Consider the following 22,880-nt stretch of genomic DNA (forward strand, 5'->3'; position numbering starts at 1 on the left):
AGATCCCCAACATCACTAACTGAACTGAAGCCCCAAACCATGACCTGACTGGTGTACCTCTCTCCTGACCTCCATGTGTATACTTCATTTTTTAACCAAAGCATTCAAATTTGTATTCATCACTAAGACCTGTCTTATGGAGAGACACATCTTTGCTGGACTTTTTCCTATTTCTCAAGGACATGACTTTGAGATACTGCTCATCTGCTGTAGATTGTTTTTGTATGCCTGACACCTCTTTTTCTTGTCCTATACTTGTCCAGTTTGTCCCATTTTTTTAAGAACACACCGCACACCATGTCGACATATGGCAAGTTTTCAGTTAATAGCTCTTTAAGAATCAACTTGTTCCAAAAATACTATTTTCTGCCTGTCAAACTGTGTTATCCTTGACATTTTTCATAGATTCGACTAAAGAAACGGGTACAAATGAGTGTTTTTGTGACAGGCTGCTAGGGAGAAGGGCTTAAAGATACAATTTAAAAATGAGACTTTGATAAGTTGTTATGTGCAGACACAACACTGGTTCATCCTTTTAGTTAGGTGGTTTTTCTTAAGCTTAAATGAGTCATAGGTCAGTATTAGCAAAAAACAACAAAAAAAACTAAGTGGCATTTCTTTTTATTTTTCAGTTAATTGCTTTGATATTTTATCTTTATTTGACAGCCACTGGAGAGGTAGGGGAACTATGGAGTGAGCAACACAGCAGCATGACATCCAACATAGGTCCCTCATCTAGTAGAATAGTGCCAACAGCTTGCCAATAACAGAGATATTTAACTTATTTTTCCATTAATGCATTATTATTACATTTCAATGGCCTCGGTATAGTTTCATGTTTTCCCGCATATAGCCGACACCAACACCTCTGCACTCTTTCAAATGAACATGCATGTGGAGAGCAGCTATAATCCAGCACTGTCACAAAACAAGAGAAAACAGATACAAGGTATTTCTTTCTGTTAGTTGGATTTTTAAATGGGAGCCTAACATAACAGCGTATTTCCAGATGCTAATTAATCATCTCTTCTCAGCTTTATTTTGTTCCACCACGTGTTTGGTGAAAAAAATTGCTGTTTGCAGACAAAGACAAGTGGAAAATAAACTCCCCGGTGTCTCTTTCTTTCTCCCTCGCTCTCTGTCTCACAAGCAGCAGTCGTGCTCTTGTGTTTGGGCCACATAGTGTGCACTTTGGTGGGTGGATAGTAATACCCTAACTGAGTTCCCCACAAACTCTTCATCCGCTGCCCACTCTGCTATCAAATGCTGGCAAATATGCAGGGGAGGTAGAAGGTTGCCAGGTCCTATCATCTGGGAACCAGAGTGTGCATGTATATATGTGGGATTCTCTTAGGCCACATATTAGGCCTCTTGGATTTTATTGATTGGTGATGGTATATATACTCAAGTGCCTCAAGTACTGTATGACTGAAACAAGTACAAGTCTTTGAGAACTTTAAGCTATGCTAAGATCATTTTATTTTAGGGAATATTTACCAAGAATAAAAAGTAACTAGATATAATAAGATGTTTTTTAGCACCACATACAGAATCTTTTTTGTTTAAAGCGAGTGTGCAACATGAATTTAATCAGGTTTTGCGGCGCAGCGATACTGATAAAGTATATTCAGTACAGTTGGTATGCAGACTAAGAAAGTCTTTATTTTTGAGGATGCTGTTGATGCGATCATTCGCACACAAAGAGAAATTAAAACTAATTGTGTGAAACAGCTTGAAGAACTTTTCAAACAACACAAATTCTATTTTCAATCGTTGGACATGGATTTGATTCTGAAATAGAAAAGCTCCCATGCGTTAAGCTCACCATCTGAGCTTCAGGGCAGCTGATGGCTTAGTGGCTCGGGGTTAAATTTCCTTGTTAGCTACAAACAGACTGTTATTTGGAAGCCATTGGATCAAGCCCATATTTCCTTTCAAATACATTTACCTGTCATCTCAGATGTAAACAATGTGACTTTGAGTTTCCCCTTTCCATTAGCTCTATTGCCTCCCATGTCTCGCCGCAGTGCAATGACTCAAGTATGAAAAGTAATCAATAGGCTTCTGGTTTGGGTGAATGAGTCTTAGTGCTTGGTTTGCACAGTCTTGATCGGCCTGACAATGATAGATTATAGTGCTGTATCTGAGGGTAATTAAGATGGGTCTATCGTCACGCTGATAATTCAAGAGCATGATGCCCCAGAGGCTGGCAACACCAACCTGTCAGACAACAACTCACTTCTGAGTAAACAGCATCCGAATTTCACCTTGAGCAGCACTCACTGTATGGATTCTGCAACGATGATTAGCTCTTACATTTTTATCCCTACTACAGACTTACTTTCATCAGGTTAAACCAAGTGTATCTGAATATATATATACATGCCTAATTATATTAAATTCAGATCACTTATTTAAAGGGGGCAGCCATCTATCCGTGCATCCATCCAAGTAGACTCTGGGGGCAACAGCCAGTCTGTCAAGGCTGGCTAATAATATGTATGATATTCCACCAAGTAAGCGATGTTAACCCAACCTACAACCCCAGAACAAATGTTTCTGTTTAGAGCTGCTTAATGTGTCCAGTCAAAGGATGTATCTCTTCAATCAAAGGAAATCTTTTAAAAACGAATACCCAGCAGCGATAGAGCCTAGATCTGCATACCGACTTAAAAACAACGGGGATACAGCTAGCCTTGCTTTGTCGAGAAATATCAAAATCTACTTACTATGTTCTGTACGGTTCACTATTTCATTGGCTAATTTCTTGAATACTTTAATCTAAAGTAACATCACCAGTTTGATTTTTATGGAGGCTTAAGCACCAAACTATGCCTTTGTGGGTGGTACTACCTCATTGGAGTCTAAAAATGCCGCCTTGCTCTCGTCAGTCCAGGGTTGATTTTTGGTCTGGATTACACAAACAACCTGCAATATGTTAATCAGTGAACTTTAAAGGTGTTGGCTGATGTGTTTTTCTAGCCTTTATGCAAAGCTAAGGCTCCATATACATAAATAAGGCCAACAAATATTACAAATATTTATCACTGTCACCAAGTGCAATACAGCAACAATGTTCAATCAGCAAACAGACCATTAAAATCAAGTCAGCTACACATCGTCAACATCTAACGTATATCAGGGGTATATGTTAGATGTTTTTTCATCAGTTAAATGAATAAATCATTGAAAAAATACTGCCAAATATTCTGATCACCCACTTTATGAAGAAGGTCCCATTTTCTGTTTTTCATGCTTTTCAAAAGAGATGATTTTTTGCTTTCTTCTGCTTTGTAACATTTTATCGAATAACTAAACCATTTTCAAAAACAGTTGGGAAAGCAGCATTAAATTTAAAAAGAGGCATAATTTTGGACTATATGTTCTCAGAATAAATCATATTCTGGGAATATGTCTGATTTCTTTAATACATGTTTGTTCTTTCCAGATGACATCACTGAGTAAATCAAATTAGGAAAGCTTTAAGGTGCAATGGTTGCAGTGGTAAAACAAAACTTAAAGTACTAAGGTATTCTAATGTTGTCCCAGTGTAAGGGAACAACATTTCATCAAGCTTGAATAAATTCATTCGGAGCGTGCCAACAAGAAAAGCAGGGACTGATTCCACAGGAGGGTGCAAGGCAAGAGCCGTCCTTGTCTTAATATGTTGCTGGATATGCACGAGCTGACAATCTTTGATTTTTCCAATTTCACTATATTCTCAGAATAAAGTATGATAGCTGCAACAATTGTCTTTCTATTAGAAGAGTAGGATTTATTGATTAGTGAAATGTTTGCATTCTGCCGGCACTGAGGAATAGTTGTATTTTTGATTTTGTAAAGCAGCGCTGCATCACTCCCACTTGTATGCTGCTGTTTACACTGGACTCTGAGCACACACTGGTTATTTTATCAGGCTCAGATCCACCCAAACAAGCCACGAGAGGAGAAAGAAAGGAGCTGCTCCATTCCTGATGTCTGAAATGCAACTAAGCTCTGCCAGGGGAAGAGAAATTCCTGCCTTCAGACTTCTAAATAACCTGCCATCAAGTCACAGTGGACAAAGTGGATAAAACCGGTCCAAGGAGGGGGCGTGGGCAATATTTCCAAATGTGGAAACGTACTGATAAACTGACTCCGGGTCATTTTTCTTAGCAGATCAAACAAAATCTCCTCTTTTATAAGTTAAATACTGCAGCTACCAATTGGAACCTTTTTCATTCTTATTCCAGCAGTGGATTAGAGGGAACTCGATAACTGAATTTATTGATTAGGGATGCAGTCTACTCTAAGAGAAAAAGTCCTTTCTCCTCCACATTCATCAACTGTTATTTAGTCCTAATGTTGTGAGTTATCATCTGTGCCATCCACCCTCGAGGTTCTCTCTTTGTTCAGTCCTTTTTGCCATGACTAATCTAAAGACAACACAATTTGTTAAAATATTATTTAAATAATTTGGGTTGCCCATAAGAAAAAGCATTGACGACCTGGATAATCATCAATAGGAAAATCCTTGCCTATTTTGATCCCCCTTTGGTTCAAGCAGTGCAATTTTTGATGGTTTAACACTGAAATGAAATACATCATCTAATATTTTGTGAGAATCACAACTCAGATATTGAATATGACACATGGATGAGTGGACAAATTTTGCAGAATGGCCCTTTGGGTCCATCTGATCTGTGTAATTTCTGATAATGTGAAACGTCTCCCCAGAATCTGTCAAAATCCAGCAAGAGGACAAATGCGGGAGGACCCAGCTTAGCTTGGTGGGTGCAAAATGTGAAATGCCATGATGGCCAGTCGATTGCATGTCATGTTACAAACTCGTAATTTTTATAATGCTGCACAACCCTCAACCATACCGAGGTTAAGAGCGAGTTTCACCTCATTTTTGAGCTGTACAGCCCACAAAGTGACTGTTTTGGTTGGCTCTCACCTCTCAAAAAATCCACATTCGAGATCAAAACGCAGACAGACACAGTCAGAGACTGCCTGATGAACATATTTGAGCATTTAGCAGCTAAAGAGCAACCAACAATGCAGCTATAAGAGAGGAACAATTGAGCGACAATAATTTTTTTTAATAAAATAAAATCATGTTTATGCAGAAAAATAAAAAACGAAATGTCGACACAGTCCAATATCTTTTATCATGTTTCAGAGTTTTTGTAGAATTTGTTTCTCATGGCTATATACAGTAGTAAGATTTCTCAGTATTTATTAATTTGAGCATTTGTAATTTATTTCATGTGGTCTTCCTATTCATTTGATATTGAACGTCTTTGCATCAGAGAGAGCCAAATAAATGTGAATTTACATAAAATTACTGCCAAATCTTCAAATGTATATTCAACAAAGAGTGGCGTGCAGTTGCAACTGTACAACAACAAACCACCCCTCCTTGGCTACCCAAAGCCATGTGCAGTAGATGTTTAGCTATGACACGGTAGAATCGCTGTAATTGAATAAGCATCTCATTCAAGGTGAGAAGGATATATTAGAAAGCACAACAGCAACCAGTTAATGTCAAGTAGCGATCGCAGTAGATATTAGCAATGCCACTGTTTTAGATTGAATCATATTGCACTGCGGTAAATTCAGAGAAGGTTTAAAGGTGTCAAAGTGAATCTATTACACCGTTACTGGCATCTGTGAAGTTGTATTTGGCAAAATGAATAGTCATACTGACACCACCAACCCAAACCTAACTTTAGCAAGCAATCAATCGTGTTTTGTGGAGGTTTTTTCATTGTTTGTTTATTGTTTCTTTTTTATTACTTTAACGGTTATGGAGGGTTTCTACCCACTGGAGTCCTTCATTTCCAAAGTGCTGTGCTTTGACTGCTCCACGGCCTTAATGGTGGCTTGTAATTGCTCCATCACCCACACTAATGTGCACTCTATGCCCCTTTCAAAACAAAATCTTTGCATTTACTTTTTTTTTTGTCATTGTGGTCCTGATTGTCAGCGTCTAAGCATCGCAGCCAATAGAGTGAGGTCTCCCAGATCCAGGGAACAGAGAGAACAATGTCATATTCATAAGCAGAGACATCAGCACTCCTGCTCATTACCACAGCACTGTGAATGGAGGCTTCTGTCCCCACAATCATGAAAGAACCTGTCATCTGTCTGTTTCTCCTAATTGACTGTTTACTACATTTCAACACAGACAGACAGACACATTTTTGATCGGCCTCAGTTTGTCATTCAGTTGTACATAAATTCCTTACATAGAAGATCCACAGTTATTTTATTTTATTTTTTTTGGTGGCAGGCTGGTTGGGGGTGTTGGTAATAATAACTACACAACTCAGTGTGATGTAGGTCTCCAGCACTACCTCCTGTGACCTTGACAAAACAACCTGATAGAGCATTTACTTAAAGGTTCTGCTATAAAGTGTATGGACAAAAACCCTCATGCCCAGCACCCAGGGAGATACTTTTAAAGAGACGTTGGAGTCTTTCAGAAATTGAAAGGAATATAAAGTCAAGGATAGAAAGAGATTTTCAATTTTTCCCAACATGGACCTCCATAACCACCTTCTTTCTCTGTGTATATTGGCTGGCTTACAACAACACCTGACGTGAAAGGACAAGTGTTGAAGTGAAATCTGCCCATTTGCCTTGAGCTACAAGGACCCTCTGCACGTAGATTCATTTTATAAGCTCAAAGAGAGTGTGAAGTTTGATCGCGAGTGCACATTCACACACTCTGCCTTGCAGAGACTAGATAGAGATGGCTTTAACTGCATTTGATTTACAGATGAGCCCGTATAATCTTTGCATTTTCACACAGCATATACAGTAGGAAGATGCAGCCTGGAAGTGTGATGTCCTCAGTGAAGTAATAAAACTCCAGTCTATAGGATTTTCATCGTTGCAGCTCCTACAAGTGGCTACATTTCTTACATGCATCACCTGCCATTTTTCTGCCAGCCGCTCGCTTTCCAACAGTAAGATTAGCTGCCACCGCATAAAGTAGTGCCATGCATTATCCAGCAATTAGAGTGAGGCTTATTAAGCAGAGTTTAATGTAAATTTAATGAGCAATAAATTCAATTTCTTTAAATAGAAGAGAATATTATTGTTACAAATGATGTACTGTGGTGATCTCACCGTACAGGCCATGAAATACTTTGCAAGCGGGCACATATCAATGAGCCATTAAGTGCCGTATTACATTTATCCCGAAACACTGTACTGTACTGTAAGTGCTATTTTATAGAGATAGTCAAAAGAAGGCCACTTCAGTTTGCTACATAAATGGCACTAATGAACTGGGAGCTGAAACAGTTACTCAATTAATCGATTTGTGGATTCGCACAAAATTAATCTGCATCTACTTTGGTAATAAAGTAATTGTTTGAGGCGATTTTTGAGAACTAATGCCAAGCTTCACTGGGGAATTTGAGGCTTTTCTTTGTCTTTTGTGAAACTAAACTGCACATCTTCAAGCCTTAGACTTTTAGTCAGCCAAATAATGCAGTTTGATCGGGTTACCTTGAGCTTTGGAAGACTCGTGGACTATTGATCTAGATACTCTGGCAGTCAGTCAGTTAGTACCTAATTACAAATTTTAGCTTTTTAATAAGCCAGTTATTTGGTATTTGTAGTTACTTCACAGAATTATTTGCTAAATACAAAACCCTAAAAGGAAATAATGAGCTGGATTTATATACTACATATATATTCAAAAAAAGTAAATGCATATATGAATAACATTTTACTGTTGTCTAACTGCAATGGTAAAATGTTCAAAATTAGTAAAATGCAGGGAAACATTACACTGTGCAGGAAAAAAGTTAAAAGAGGATATTTTTATTCATTTTTTTTATATTTGATCCTGTAGGGCTCAACAAAAATATGCAAAGTCAAATATGAATGTACTTCTTCGAGGCCCCAGCTTGCACCACTGGCACACACTAGCGGAAAAAAGTGGGGAGCTCAACATTCGTATGATGACTGAAGAACTAAAACACTGCCACCCTCCAGAATCCGAAGAGACAAACAGAAATTGAGGGAAAAGCAGCACACCGTTAGCAGATTTCAGTAGGATCTGTTTCAAAGCCAAACCCCACCACAAGGAGCCAGAGACAAACGTCTTCAATCACTCACTGGGTCACATGCCAACTGGCAACCGAGAGTACCGTAACAACTGTATGTTTCCTTTTGTTTCTCCCAGACCCTTTCCTTCAGCAGCGCATTGAGGCTTCATGACAGCTCGTATTGATCCACTTCACCATCACTCAGTCCTGACGAATGACTTTAAACTGGCAATAAGTGGGATTATGCAACCTTCTGAAATTCAACCATCTGATCTGCTACAACAGGCCGAGCCCCAGGAGACGCAGGCAGAGAAATACTGCTAAACAGATACTTTGGTGAAATGCAAAGTCTGGGCATTTCATAACAGGATGCTGAGAAGCTCTTTAGCATTATCAGTGCTTCCCTTTTCACCTATCACTATGCACATTTTGTGCTAGGAAACATCAAGTTAGTGAAACTATTCTCGTCTCACTAGTTCAAATCCACACATTCTGGATCGTTTACAAAGAAAAATTTGAAAGCTGTAAAAAGCAAAGTTTCCCCACTGCACACACAGAGTTTGGGCCTTTTTTCTTTTGCGCCCAGCACTCACACATGGACAGCCAGAGAGCTGAATAAACTAGGGTCACATCCAACCCTTTCTCGCTTGGGGATTTTTACCTGAAAGAAGAGGTCACACGAGTTTCCTGTAACGCTGCAGCTCTCAGCGTGCCGAGCTTGGGATTGTTTCACATTCACGATGCATTATTTTATTCAGCTGAGAGGTTAATTAAATTAATGTGACAAGGAGACGCCAGACAATGCTGTAAATGTCATTTAACCGCTATTCAACACAGACTATAATAAATTCAACAACTGTGAAATGAAAGTCTCACGAGCAGTGAACTGGAAAAAAACACAATGTCTAAAACTTCCTTTGACTAGTAACCTCAATTTGGGAACACTCTTTACCACTCGGGCAAGCACAGGCATGCAGTGATTAGTTTCTGCAGACCTGTTGATGTGTGCTGCAGATGCCACTGTTGTACAGTGTGCCTGCAATTTCTAAAAAATAAATAAAATAAAATAAACTGCTAAAAAGGGGGGGGGGGGGGGTCGCTCAAGTAATCTTCAAGTGTAAACCTGTCACTGCAACTGTTGCTTGCCATTTTAACAACCCGGGGATTGACAGCACAACATGTCCATCCTACCTCTGGGAGGGATTTAAAGTGGCTCCAAGCTGACATTTTAACCGCTTCACATGCGTCACATTGTCAGCGGATACGTTTTCCAGGGGAAAAAAAACACTGACGCATGCAACTCTGATGCAAACGCGGTGGAATAACGGAGATGGGACTGAGCACTGCAATAGCCACGCACATTTAGTTAGCCCTGGTTCGTGCAGTTACGCTGTGAAAAAACAAGAGTAACAAAGACATAACAGATTTACATTTCCCAGCGTCACTCACTGAGGGGAAAAGTGAAGACTGCGGACCGGGAACACACACGGTCAGCAGCGGCTGCAGTTGTGCGGCCAGAGAACAATGTGCGAGACTAGAGCTGCAATGCGTGTTTTTCCTCCAAAGCGCACCTGAAGCCCAGACTTGGGAGATTTGTAGACACAGAGATGAGTTGGGACTGTGGAGGGTTATGCGGTATAAGCAAAGGATACGAGCGCACTCCAGCCGTGCTCTCTCTATCCTCTCTCTCAAGGCACAAGAGTCGACCACGTTTCAGTGAGCAATTGCCTTGTACTTGCCCTGGGTCAAAATACTGTACGACCACTTCACTCGATTATCTCTGGCGATACTTTATCTCCGCCTGTCCTAACTGTGCAGCGCTGAGAATACTTTTTTCTAGCAGTCCTATCTGTAGCTGTGCTGCAGTGAAAAACTCAGGACAGCACCCCTTTTAATCAGCGCTAAAATAAGCCCACACGATAAGCAGCCCAACAGTCTCGAGAAACGGCGTGAGTAATTTGGAGTCGACGGCACTATCGGAGAAATAGAAAGTGATGCTGAGATTTGGAGGGGAAGCTTGTGCGCATCTGGAGCGCAAACGCACCACAACTTCTCCCGGTACTCCTCGGGCTTTTGCTGTGGAAGGGCTATTTCTGCATTAGGTACGGACACACACGAGAAGCCCCACCAAAATAAAAACATACATACACCTACGAAAACACGTACCTTTCGGAAGAAACGCCGCTGAAATCACGAAAACAAAGAAGGAAATTGCGAGAGATCCGCTTCCCGTGATCGCCATGTTGGACACCTGCTTGAGACTGGCGGCGCTAAATCACCTAGAGACGGCCATGGGATGAAAATGTAGACACATGAGAGGCGGAGGGAGGGCTCAAGCAGGGAGCCCGCTATGATATTGGACTGCGTTGTGTTGCAATGACATGCAGGCCTATAAAACACTATAGGAATATTACAGTAATACCTGGAGACTTTACAGAAATGTAAAACAAACAGGGAATCACCCGAAAGCCCAGCAGGAATATTGAAAGAATATTACAGTAATTCCACGGGAAGTGTAAAAAACATGCAGGGAGGTGTGGTGATTTCACCACCGAGAACCACAGACACTTTATAGGAATATTATAGTAATTTTATTTTATGGTTATAGCTTTTTAGTTCATGTGAGTGATACCAGCCTGTCCCCAGCTCGCTGCGCTTTGGCTTTATAGCTGACGCACAAATAACTCTGAGGTAGAAGAAGCGTTTAGTTTCTTATTTTTACGCAGCAGTTAGTCCAATGAGAGTAATATTTGGTAATTGAATTGTGTATTCTTGTATTTACGATGCGCATCAATAAGCTAAAGGAGCAACGCGTATACATGGGTTATAATGTATCCACAGGTTTTAACAGTTCGCCTGTGTTTGTGTGTGTGTTCAATAACACGTGTGTTAAAAGGACCGCAACAGCCTGTTTAATTAAAGGAATAATTAGTAAAGTTTGGTGAAACGCTGTTCTCAGAGGTTTTGCTTAATGCCTACTCAAAGAGCGCCCCCTTTTCTTTAACTTGTGTATTGCATCCTTTGGTTGTGGCAGTGGTGGCGTGCTCCTCGAAATGAGGAGAAAACATGTCAGAAATCACATCAGAGGTGATCATTTAAAAAATCTTGACTTTTTGAATGGAAATGTAATATTGTAGATTATTAATAAGTGTGACCACCTGAACCCTCTGTTGTTCTCCTGCTCTATACTTTTTTCTTTTTTTTATATCATACCTCCTAATGTTTCAAGTCCCTCAAGTTATTCTCACCTGAAACATGGTACATGTGGACTATCTTGCGGGAATCACAGCGCTACAGAGAACTGTGCATGACGACGTTGAATCTCATTTCCCTTTTTCATTGTGTCAAAACAGCACAAAGGCTGCTAATTGCACAATCTATTCTCTGAGACTGCGTGTCAGTCCTCATTCCATGGATGAGTAGATAGCATTTAGAACTTCACTCTAATGCTGCAGCCGTCCCTATCACTACAGATTGAATTCCACACATCAAATTTATTTCAGATGTTATTATCTGTGGCAGCTTGCCAGTTCTGCCTGCCACTCACACAATGTCTCCACAAGGTGTTTTCTCCTCACAGCACTGGCCAGGCTGCTTTACTTTCTGACAGCATAGCATTGGTGGGCACCAGTCTGCAAAGTGCACCTGGTCGAGGCATCCTCAATAAGTCATAATTTCATATTTTTTACAGACCCCAGCCCCACCCATTGGTTATAATTTGATTTGCAGCATGTCTCATGGTCCTTTCCACTTCATGTGCACCACAATAACACACACCTCCAACTTTTGTTTTCTCTCCCTTTCTGTCTCTTTTCCTGTCTCTGTGATTCACTCGACTACTGCGTGGCATTTCCTTTGCTCACGAGAATAGATGGGGTTCCAGGGTCTCTCTAGGAAGAGAAGCCCAGCGTTTCTGTCTCCCCGAGCAGGATGAATAATAAATGGGAATGGATCAGATGACTGAACTGCTTGATCTGGATCCTCTGTAGTAATGGCTAACCATAGATTCTCCCTGCTATGTGTGTACGTTAGTGTATGAGTGTGTGTTGTGTGTGTTACAAGACAAACGGTCATGCACAAACTGTTAAGCAGTTTATTTTTGAGATCTTGGATGTGGGCCGAATAGTGGTGGAGCCATTTAATTGGGCCGCCATCAGCATTTTCTATTTAAATTAGTGGAGCAACTGGTAATAAAAGATTTTCACCCAGGCCTCTTTTTCAGTTAATGTTTGATTAGAAATGCAATGGTTTTAAATTAAGATTTCTTTTTCCCCCTGGTATGAAATCAATCAAATTAACGGAAATTGAATTATTTGAGATGGTAATCTATTTAGGCAAAACCATTCACCATGAAAATGTTTTCCTCCTGTTGTGAAAGGAGGAATAATTGAATCAGACCCTTGTAAGTGACCCTGAATGGCTGAGCCAGAACATGGTTTATTGAAATGAAATGTAGGTTTTCTTATGCTCAGGCCACATATGTGTATATGAGCATTCACACGTATGTGTTTTCCTCACACCGTTAGCACATACTGTAGGGGACTCTACAGTTGTATGATGCGTAACGCAGCGGGCTAGAACACGGGAAGAGTAATGGACTGTAATCATGCTCGAGGAAATGCGTGTTTGCAAGACTCTCTTCTGACCTATTATTCACCCAAAATTCACATTTACATGTCTTTAAACTTATTTTAGCACAACAGCATTTATAACCAAGGACAGGATTAGTGCAAATTTTAATTTCTTTTTTTTTTTTATCCCCCCCATAGCAAATTATTACAGGAAATGATACTCCAAATATATCAGGTCATCAATTCTTTATGCCTTTGAGGGATGAAACATGTGCGCTCAATTGGTTTCCTGTCTGGTTTTTTGTCACGCTAATATACACGTAACCACCTGTAAGTCATCCTTGCTACAGGTAAATGTCAAAGGCAACACCAGATTGAACTGTGATGCAATTACTTCCATTAATAATGAATCCTTTGAATGTAATTTGTGCTTTTTTTTTTGCTTTTTTACAGTAAACAAAAACACCACCACCCTATTCCATACATTAGTTTCTTCGAGGCGCCTGAATTCATCTTTCATTCAAACCTCCGTAGCTGAATATGAACTGCATGCAGTAACGACCGCCATCATTCTCCCGTATAGAAAACTGGTAAACTGTTACACACATGCTACACATGTTATCAGCCGGTGCATGCACTGCCTGATAAAGGCAATTTTGCATCCACAGACATACAGCAGGTGATTGTAATAAATCATGAGTCACGTGGTACCTTGCAGAGGCTTAATGGTAATAAATTTGTCAGGATATAGTGTATGTCAAGTTGGCTGGGTAGGCCCGAGTTTGCCTCTCTTGTCTCTATATATGTATAGAAGAGAAATATTGTTTCATTCGTCTCATTTATATAAGTCTGAACTCTGAAAGACTGCAGGGGCTTGCACACTGCACTTGTTTGGCTACTTCAACCTTTTTGGAGCTTGAAATGATCTCTTATTGCTTTATTCTCTATTTGTTTTGCCAGATATTGTCTATTTAATACAATATATTACACATACCTTACTTTTGCTATCTTCCTTACTCTTGTCCCAAATATCGTTTAGACAGTAAATTATGAATCGTTACATTACGTTTTCATATCATTTAGGTCGATTTCTCCAAGCTCGCGTACATTTTCCAAGGAGACGTTTAAAGTTTTAATCATCTATTAATCAAAGCAAATTATTTGCACACTATTGATTACTTGCAGCATCTGTTGCTTTAATTGAATTCAGCAGAACAAGCTTTAGTTGAAATTTTCCATATTACTAACATCCTAACAGTTTCAAGTTCTTTTAAACCTGCTCACTTGTTTCCACAAAACTGAAGCCATGGTGTTACAGCTGACTGCATCTGGATCTTTTCAAAACAATATGTCATCTTTTTTTCTTTATTTAAAAAAAAAATCTGAGCTAATAAACCTTTCTATGCACCCCCTGGTTACTGCAGAAGGATCCCCTCCGGTAAAAAGCACCCCTGGCTGAAAAACTGCCTAAGGGCCCTAATAAATGTTATATCCTACAAGCTGTTGAAAGTCATTTCCTTGTAAATTGGATTGAAGACATTTAAACTGTTTATTTATCCCTGGCATAGAACATTATCCTGCAATCATTTTATCATGATTATTGGTAGTAGACAGGCTCATAATCACAAAAAGAAGCAACTCAATGGGGATTGCTTTTGTGCAACAATTACAACACAGATGCTAGCCGTAGAGAGCGTTGTTTTCAAACAACTACAAATAATATATGTGAATAACAGGGGGAAAAACAGAGCAAAGCTCTTTGGTTTCATGATGTATTGCTAGTTGCGCTTTACTGGAATTATTAGCACAGCTAGAGCACTTGGCTGAAAATACCCACATACAGTATACTGAACAGAGTAATGCAGATCGAGGCTCATTAGCATCAAACTGTCTATTTCTGCCGGGAGCCAAACGGCTTGTGGCTACCTGCTGTTAATGAAGAATATCATGCCTCTAATTTTCCACATCTAAATCAAAGTCAAACTGATTATACAATGCAAGTGATTACATCACATTAACACAGGTGTATAGGTGCATTTTTAGCCATCAGAAACAACAGGAAATTTGGTCATTACAGCAAAACCAAGGAAATTTAAATGTTTACAAAATAGACTACGCTGTACTTAATTGTATGAATAGATTAACGTTTTACTAGGCTCAGGCAGTCAGTTGGAGGACATTACTTCATTTCCTCTAAATAGCATGAGGATTAGGACACATTCACATATTAGTTAGTAACAAAAATCCCCCAAACTAAGCTTGTATCTCCAGTAATCCAGATCAGTGATTTCATGCATATGCTCAATTATAGCGTGGCGGCATCGACATTTGGAGAAACTACAGCAAACATAGGTTCAAGTCTGTGCTACTATCCTATAGCACCCAAAGGTAAACTTAAAGTTCATTATATGCTCTATCCAAAGCCAATCAAGTCAGTATTTTCCCCAGCCCTGTGCTACAGTTCCAGTCACTACAGTGCAAAATACACACTAAAGACCAACTAAAGAGCAAGAATCAGACCTCAGAAAATCCAATAAAATGCTTTAACCTTGACAGAGCATGCAGCAATCATCTGTAATCCTATTGGATACACAAATTAGTTTCTAAGACTATGCTTTCACACATCAAAATAATTTCATTTTTCAATTACTGAAATCAAAGAGACAATAATATGGCTTAGAAACATCCAAACACTTCTTAAATTGCAAATGATTTGAAGAAAGGCAAAGGTTATTATCCTGTAACCTCTCTCTGCAGAAGAAGAAATTCTCCAGAGTCCAACCCTTGACTCAGCTTAAAACAGCAGACCATTAGTTTTAAAAAAAAAAAAAAGGACACTTTTTTCAGTTGAAAGAACATATCTTTGTTTTTATTTCTTGTTTATATAGCTACAAAAGGATTTCAGGTGGATTTAAGAAGGGAGATCCCATCGATTACGTTATCTGCTCCGCTGGCAATTTGGATTTCACCGACTGCTGTTGAAGAAATAACTGTTTGATCATATTAGCGCTTTAAGTGAACTCACAGAAAGCTCCTTGCAAAGCCTAATGTCTTTGATTAAAGACAAGGCTTCCACTCAGGGTCCATAAAGGCTTGATGAACATGTCTACACTTGGCAATAGCTGCATCCTCTTCTTAGGAAAAATTACATGTTATTTGCAGCACAAGCCCTATAAACAAGAAAAAAAAGAAAGATGGTTTAATTAGATAGCTAGTGGCCTGTAAACTGTTAAGGGGGCTTTATAGTGTCCTAATTTCTATGTAAATTTGCATTGTTATTATAATACTACGCTACAGTCTTGGGCTGTCTTTGTTATGCTGAGCAGGGCCAAAGGGAGACAGAATTACAGGTTTGGCTTTATTGATGTTTTTTAATGGAGTTACAATTGAGCTTTAATAGTAAAGAAACTTTTTTTTAAATGCACCTGATTATGACTATTTAGTATGCTGTACAAGTAGATACTAAATGAGATATGTGATTATTTTTCAGGTATTCTTGGTCTGTTTGCTTTTTTTTTTTTTACCACAATTTTACATTCATAGCACAAGACAACTGTTGCATCTATTTACTTGTTTTTCTCAACTATACTTAGCTGAAGTGTCCTTCATAAATAAACTGCCAAATACATATCAATACTCAAGCCCGTTTCAGTCATTTATGCTGTAAAGCTGCTGCTACTCCCCACGTTTTAAATCGGCTCGGTTTTGAAGACACAGCTCATCAAGTAACAGTCTTAGCAGATTAGATTACTTTTCCTCCCCTGTGTTTAAAAAGTTCCCTTATTTAATAAATGAATGGGAAGTGTGGTATGAGAGTCTTTACAAAAACAGACAGGATTTCATCAGGTGTGAAAAGTAGTGCTTTAGCCAGGCTTAATTGGGTCTCTCTCTCTCTCTCTCTCTCTCTCTCTCTCCACTGGGGAAGTTTCACAGGGTCGGGTGGAACTTCATTTTTTCAAATCTGTCCAATTTTGTTTCCTTTCTATCTACGTGGGGCAGCTGCAATTAACCAAAAGCCAGTCTGTGGTTGATTATGTGCTGATGTGCACTCACAGTTATAGCCCTTTATAACCCTACACAAGGATAATTTATTTTTATTATGTATAATAATAAGAATATATTTAGTTGGTAAATATATATCAAAAGGTGTGTCCATCCATTCTCTTCCCCTTATCCAGTTCAGGGTTGCGAGGGGGAGTACCCCCTGTACAAGTAGCCACCCTGCTGCAGGCAACATTTGTTTATTTTTAATTTTTAAAAAACCGAAACAGTCTCACAGCGCTGTTACAATTTCCTCTATTTCACAGTCCTTTTACCAATGCTCGACCAATTTGGATGTAAACTGAACAAGCACAAGCTTTTAACACACTGATCAGATGTTGGTTTAAATATTTATGTTCTAGCTGGTTAGTTAATTGATGTTTGTGCACCAGTCACGCTGAGATATCTCATTGATTTTGATTGTGCGTGCAAATTAGTTTACATGAAGCCATACCGCTGGACTTCTAATGCGTCTGTGACGAGTTATTTACTCTACTAATCAGATTTCTGTTACAGCCTGCATGTCCCACTATAGCTTAAACAACAAGTCAATAAGACGGGTTTAAGTGGTAGCAGTTCTGACTATGGGAATATAAGCCAGTGTTTTGCACCTCAGCTGAGTTTACTGATTTTTTTTTTCAAAAAGAAAAGTTGGAGAAATAACCACAAAAAGGTGAAAGGAGTGAATTTTATCTATGAAGCCATTTAACCCATTTTATTTCCTCTAAAGTTGCCACGTCTCTTGGGTCTTGTGGATGAGGATGATGGGCTCCAGTTAAGCATTAATTCTTAAATAAAATAAAATATTTGTTTTATGTAAGACTCTAGTCTTCTATTCGATCTAATCTAAGCGCTAAATTAAATCCCTTTGCTTCCCAAAGTATTTATTTTCACATCACAAAGTGTTGTATTCTGATCCCACCAAGGTAAGAACATGGCCTTTATCAGAATTGCTTTTCAAAATAAAAGTTTCTGAGATGATATATAATAGCACAGTAACTGATCTGAAGGAGAATTGTCTTCGATTAAAATCATGTCTGGGTCATTGTTAACAAACTGCGTACTATCCGCATTCAATGAACAGAGTGAAGCATGGTTCATGAGAATGAGGTCATTTAAATAAAAGACCCCAACCCTCACCACTGTAGCAGCTCAAATCCACACACTTAAAAATAGGCAGCCAAATAACGACAGGACGCTGAGGCGCGGAAGAGCTGCAGCCACACCGCTTTGCTCTGTTTGCAGTAAATCTCCAAACAGGTAGCCATAGCGCTATAGTTGTCACTCCATAGGCAGAGCCCGGCAGTCCCGTGTGTCATTAGGCCTGTGGTGCATTGCGCAGAGGCGAGTGGCACATACTGCAAGCAAAGAGGATCCACACCAGTGACCACACCGATGTAAGGGCAGTGAAATGAGTCAGTCCCCTTGACTGAAGAACAGAGGGCAGATAGTTGTGTTGCACGCTGTACGCAATGAGTAGCCTCCACGGATGAATGGCCTCATTTTAATGTGTATGTATAAGCAAATACTGACTGTGGAGACTGCGTGAGTTCTGTGAGGCCTCTTTGAAAAACACCTGGATCATGACAACTTACGACAGGGTTATAAAACTGTAACAGCGCCTCAGCACTCTGCAATAAACCAAACAGGAAATCATTGTTGTTGTTGTTTTAAAAACAACAGAAAGAAAAAAGAGGCCATGTTTGATTTTAAATACTTTGCAAGAAGGCAATGTAGTTGGTGTCATCTACTGTTTTACACACTTAATTATCCCAATCACAGGCAGTGTAGAATGATGGCTTGTGTTTACAAAGTGACCCTAATTATCAAAATATTTCATTAGCAACATGCAGTGTCCTAGTATGTTGGCCTCGTAATGTTTGTCATGTCTGCAGAATAAACATATGTGAGGTCTATCAGAATAATATCATGCATAATGCTCAAGTGTTTGACTCTGTAAACACTAATTAATCACTTTAAAATTGCTCTAACATGTTGTCTCACTAGCCGATGTTTCAAGACATCACAATGAATACATGAGCCAACTAAGAAGAAGGACCTAGTGACAAATACTTTTTAAATGTCCTGCTTTATCTGGCAGATATTGTACTTTCTGAATGTTGGTGAGAAATGTACAAATATACAGTACAAATCTGAAAGTTGCACAGTCTAAAAACAATATAAATAACTCTGATGCATTTGTTTCAAAGAATGAAAAAAGGAACACATTTTTAAAGTCTTTCCTCCCATTTGAAAGAGGGTTTTTTTTTTTGAAGTTCTAACTTCAGACATCAAAGCTTTCCTGTTTTATATATTCTATATTCCAAAAAGAAACTCTGCTTTAAAAAAAACAACTTTGAAAATTGATGGTTTATAGCTTGATATAATACTGTGCATGCTCTTAGTCTCAAAACAATAACCTCTTTCCCAAAGCAGAAAATAAAACTAAAAGTCTTGAGCAGACATAAAGGGGATGCTTTGCACTGAAATGGTGAGCCTCACCACCTTTTCTGCCACACTCTCATCCTCTGATTGTCTACAGATAGCGTCTTACTCATCTTCACCCTGACCTTTGGTTTAATGTCTCCTACTTCGATGTCTCATGACAAGCTTTCAAGGCGAGACAAAGTAGTGGATGATGTGGACATAAGCTAACTTTTTCTACACTGTCTTACTTCCTGTGACACGATGGTTTGTGCTGTATAACAATCCCATTGAATAACACCTTTTACATTTTTTGGCTTGATAAAGCAGCCTGCTTTATCAGAGATACACTATTTCACTATGCTGCTTTAGCAGATCTAATTTCCGGCGACTATACGCTCGTGGGCTACTTAATTAGGTGCACCTGTTCAACTGTTCTTTAATACAAATATCTAATCAGCCAATCACAAAGCAACAGCTCAATCCTGACATGACCAAGGTGACCTGCTGAAGTTCAAACTGAGCATCAGAATGAAGAAGGAAGGTGATTTGAATGTGACATGATTGTTGATGCCAGTGTTTCTAAATATTTCAGAAACTGATGATCTGCTGCGGTTTTCCCTCACAACCATCTCTGGGGTTTCCAGAGAATGGTCCAAAAAAAAAGAAAGAAAATATCTAGTGAGTGGTAGTTCGCTCGGTGAAAAGGCCTTGTTGATGTCAGAGAATGGCCAAACCGCTTTAAACTGATAGGAACTTTCAACCCATGTATTCAGAAGAGCATCTCTGAACATCACATCGAACCTTGAAGCAGGTAGGCTGACCACACTGGATGCCATGCTGTCAGCTAAGAACAGGAAACTGAGGCTAAAAATTGCACAGATGAATCAAAATTGGACAACAGCAGATAGGAAACACTTTGCCTGGTGTAATGAATCTCGATTTCTGCTGTGATATTTGGACAGTATGTTCAGAATTTTGGTGTAAAACTTAAGGGCATGGCATCAATTCACATTGCTGGCAGTGATGGTGTAATGGTGTGGGGGATATTTTCTTGGCACATATTGGACTCATTAGTAGCAACTGGGCATCATTTAAATGCCACAGCCTGCCTGATTATTGTGGCTGGTCCGATCTGACCTGCACTCAAACGGCCTCCACAGTCACTGGAACAGGAGATTCAGGTCGTGCTCGACAAATCTGAAGCAACTGTGATGCTGTCGTGTCGGTATGACCCAAATCTTTGAGAAATGTTTGTAGAAGCAGCTAACAAAGGTGGCAAAATGAGGTTCAACCTGGCATTTAGTAAAGTGGTTAATGAGTGTATAATCAGTGTTTACATATAGTTCATATCTTAAACATACCATGAAGACAGATACTTGGTTTCTAATTGCTAAAAGGCAGGGAAACTGTGCACTGTAATTATATAGTTTAATAACACGAAAACACTCGTGTTCAGCATAAGCACATATAGAGTTTTGTACTTTGCTGACATGGAAGCAGCAGCCATCAGCTGCTCTTTGTGTTGTGGTGGGCTTTGCTATAGAATTTGACATGACAGCTGTGCAGAGACAAGACTCACAGAGACAATAATAATATGCAAATGTTTATCAGTCATAATGCTGACCATGTTCACCAGCTTCTATCTGCATTCTCACACTGAAAAATACATTTTAAAATACACCAGTACTGAACTGGTGATGGACTCGTGTATCTCTTTCTTGGGTTTACTGGCACCTTAAAGCACCCTCACTCTGTAAGCTTCATTCACATATGCAGTCATTCAGTGCTTTACTCTATATACAGCAGATGCAGTATTTTACTCAAACCTCACGCCGGTTGCGTGGGACAGTTTTTTAGAATTCTGAGAATCTGAATGACCGTACAAATGACGGATTTTGTGGCCATTTATGCGAACGCTGGCGTCTGTTCTTGGTATGTTAAACCTTTTGCCTGGTGGAGTACTTAAGAAAGCTCAGCAGCTCAACATAGTTTTAAGGATTAATCATGTTGGAGCCTTAAATGCCTGTTTAATTTCATGGCAGTCAATCTAATAGCTGTTTCTGGATCAAACCGATGGGCAACCAACATGCTGGCATCTATAAAGGTACAGTTTTAACATGCTTAAACGCAACTTAACTTAGATTATTTTGCTACTTTTAGCCACAGTACTCCTTTCTTGTCTTCTGGTTGAAAATATGCTGAATGCTTTGTTCCTGATATTGTTCCCTTAAGGTCCCTGGATGAGGAGAACATGAGCTAACCTAGTGTAATCTAGACTAAGTTAGAAAATGGAATTGAATTAAATATGTTGTTTTCTCTAGAGTGGAAGTTAATAAAACCCATCACAGTAGCTCACAGGCCATCAGTGAGTGTTAAGGAGTGGATGTGTTTGATTTTATATTTCCTTTGGGTGAGATAACAGGTCACTGTGAGAAGCAGTGATGAAGCATGACCATATTATTCCCTCCAGAAATGTGGTTGATTGATATGCCATTTACCTAAAGACAACCATAGAAGCTAGAGAACCTTCCTTTTAATACTGCTATGTAAAAGACACTTTATGTGTAACTAAACTACATGTGTTAGGTTAAATGAGAGAAGAAATTTTGTGAAAAATGTTAGCAACAAATGACTCATTCTTATATTAATACACCCCAGATACCCTACAAAAGCTCTTAAGCTCTCACAAGAATTTGTTCACTGTGCTCAGATGAACTGCAACTTAATTTTTGTGAGAAATACTTTGACATTTACTAAAATGACTACTAAAAAAATCACTCTAACAAAAAAGGTAAAAACTTACACTCAGGCTGTAACCTGTGATTAAAAAGTTAACACTTTATTCAGGTCATTTTGAAGGACGATTTTGACCATTTAGGAAATAGTCACTCTTTTTAATCAAGAGTTTGATGACAAGATCCACACTACTGTGTCTGTACAGCAAATATGAAGCTACTGTTAGGAGTTGGACAGCAGCTCAGTTTCGCAGACTAGGGGAAAAATGCCCTCAAGCAGAGCCAAGCCAGCTGTTTCCCTTCTGTTTCCAGTCTTTATGTTTAGCTAGGCTACTGCACTCTTGGCTTCTATTTACTGCCCAAACATGGAAATGATATAGATCTTCCTTAAGTTGTCAAGTACAAAAACAGCTCAGGATGTCCAGGGTGTTATTCACACTTGGGTCAAAGAAACTGGTGTACTTCAGAATCTGAAGTATAGCAGCAAACCACGTGTGGAGCATGTGTGAAGCATGGGGACAAGCCTTATCTGCTAACTGCTGCAGAGACCTGGGTTCTCTCATAATGATTTAACATGATCTCAGTATTCAATATGAGGTATGTTAAATAAACGTCAAAATAAGTATAATTGACTTGCCAAATGTTTCAGCGCTGTATTACTTCAATGTCACATGAACGAAATTGGAATAATATCATTCTGAATGTCTTATATCAAAAGAGTTACTGTGGCTGCTCATTCATCCATTACAAAGGTGCTTACAGCAGACTGCAGGTATTAATACTTAGCCTGAATGGCTGAATACCGACTAATATAAGATATCCTTATTAAAATACATCCAAGTCTACAATCCAGCACCTGCCTATTCAACAGTCACATGCTGTTCATTAAGTCTCCCTTTTTTCTGTCAGTCATATCTCACCCTGGCCATTGCTCAGCTGGGGATATGAGTGATAAGAGCAACATCATGGGTCTTTTCAATTAGTTTCTGAGATGAAAAATGTATAATCCTCAACCTTCATGCCAGGATGCTTCCCTAGATTACAACACAATCTGTATT

General features: G+C 39.2%; 1 protein-coding gene across 3 annotated transcripts in view; it reads right to left on the reverse strand.

Annotated features, from left to right (window-relative positions):
• Positions 1 to 10,363, reverse strand: part of cadm1b (cell adhesion molecule 1b) — a 165,875-nt gene extending 155,512 nt beyond the window's left edge. For 2 of the 3 annotated variants that reach the window (XM_040009225.1, XM_040009223.1), the window contains exon 1: positions 10,215 to 10,361. In XM_040009225.1, the coding sequence (XP_039865159.1) occupies positions 10,215 to 10,290 (76 nt within the window). In that variant the 5' untranslated portion in view covers positions 10,291 to 10,361. Of the gene's footprint in view, positions 1 to 10,214 lie in introns of all 3 variants that reach the window. The other variant, XM_040009224.1, reaches the window with a different exon arrangement.
• Positions 10,364 to 22,880: the final 12,517 nt, after the last annotated feature.

Source organism: Simochromis diagramma, unplaced genomic scaffold (genome assembly GCF_900408965.1).
Source record: "Simochromis diagramma unplaced genomic scaffold, fSimDia1.1 OVJJ01000344.1, whole genome shotgun sequence".
In the NCBI taxonomy this organism is placed as follows: Eukaryota; Metazoa; Chordata; class Actinopteri; order Cichliformes; family Cichlidae; genus Simochromis; species Simochromis diagramma.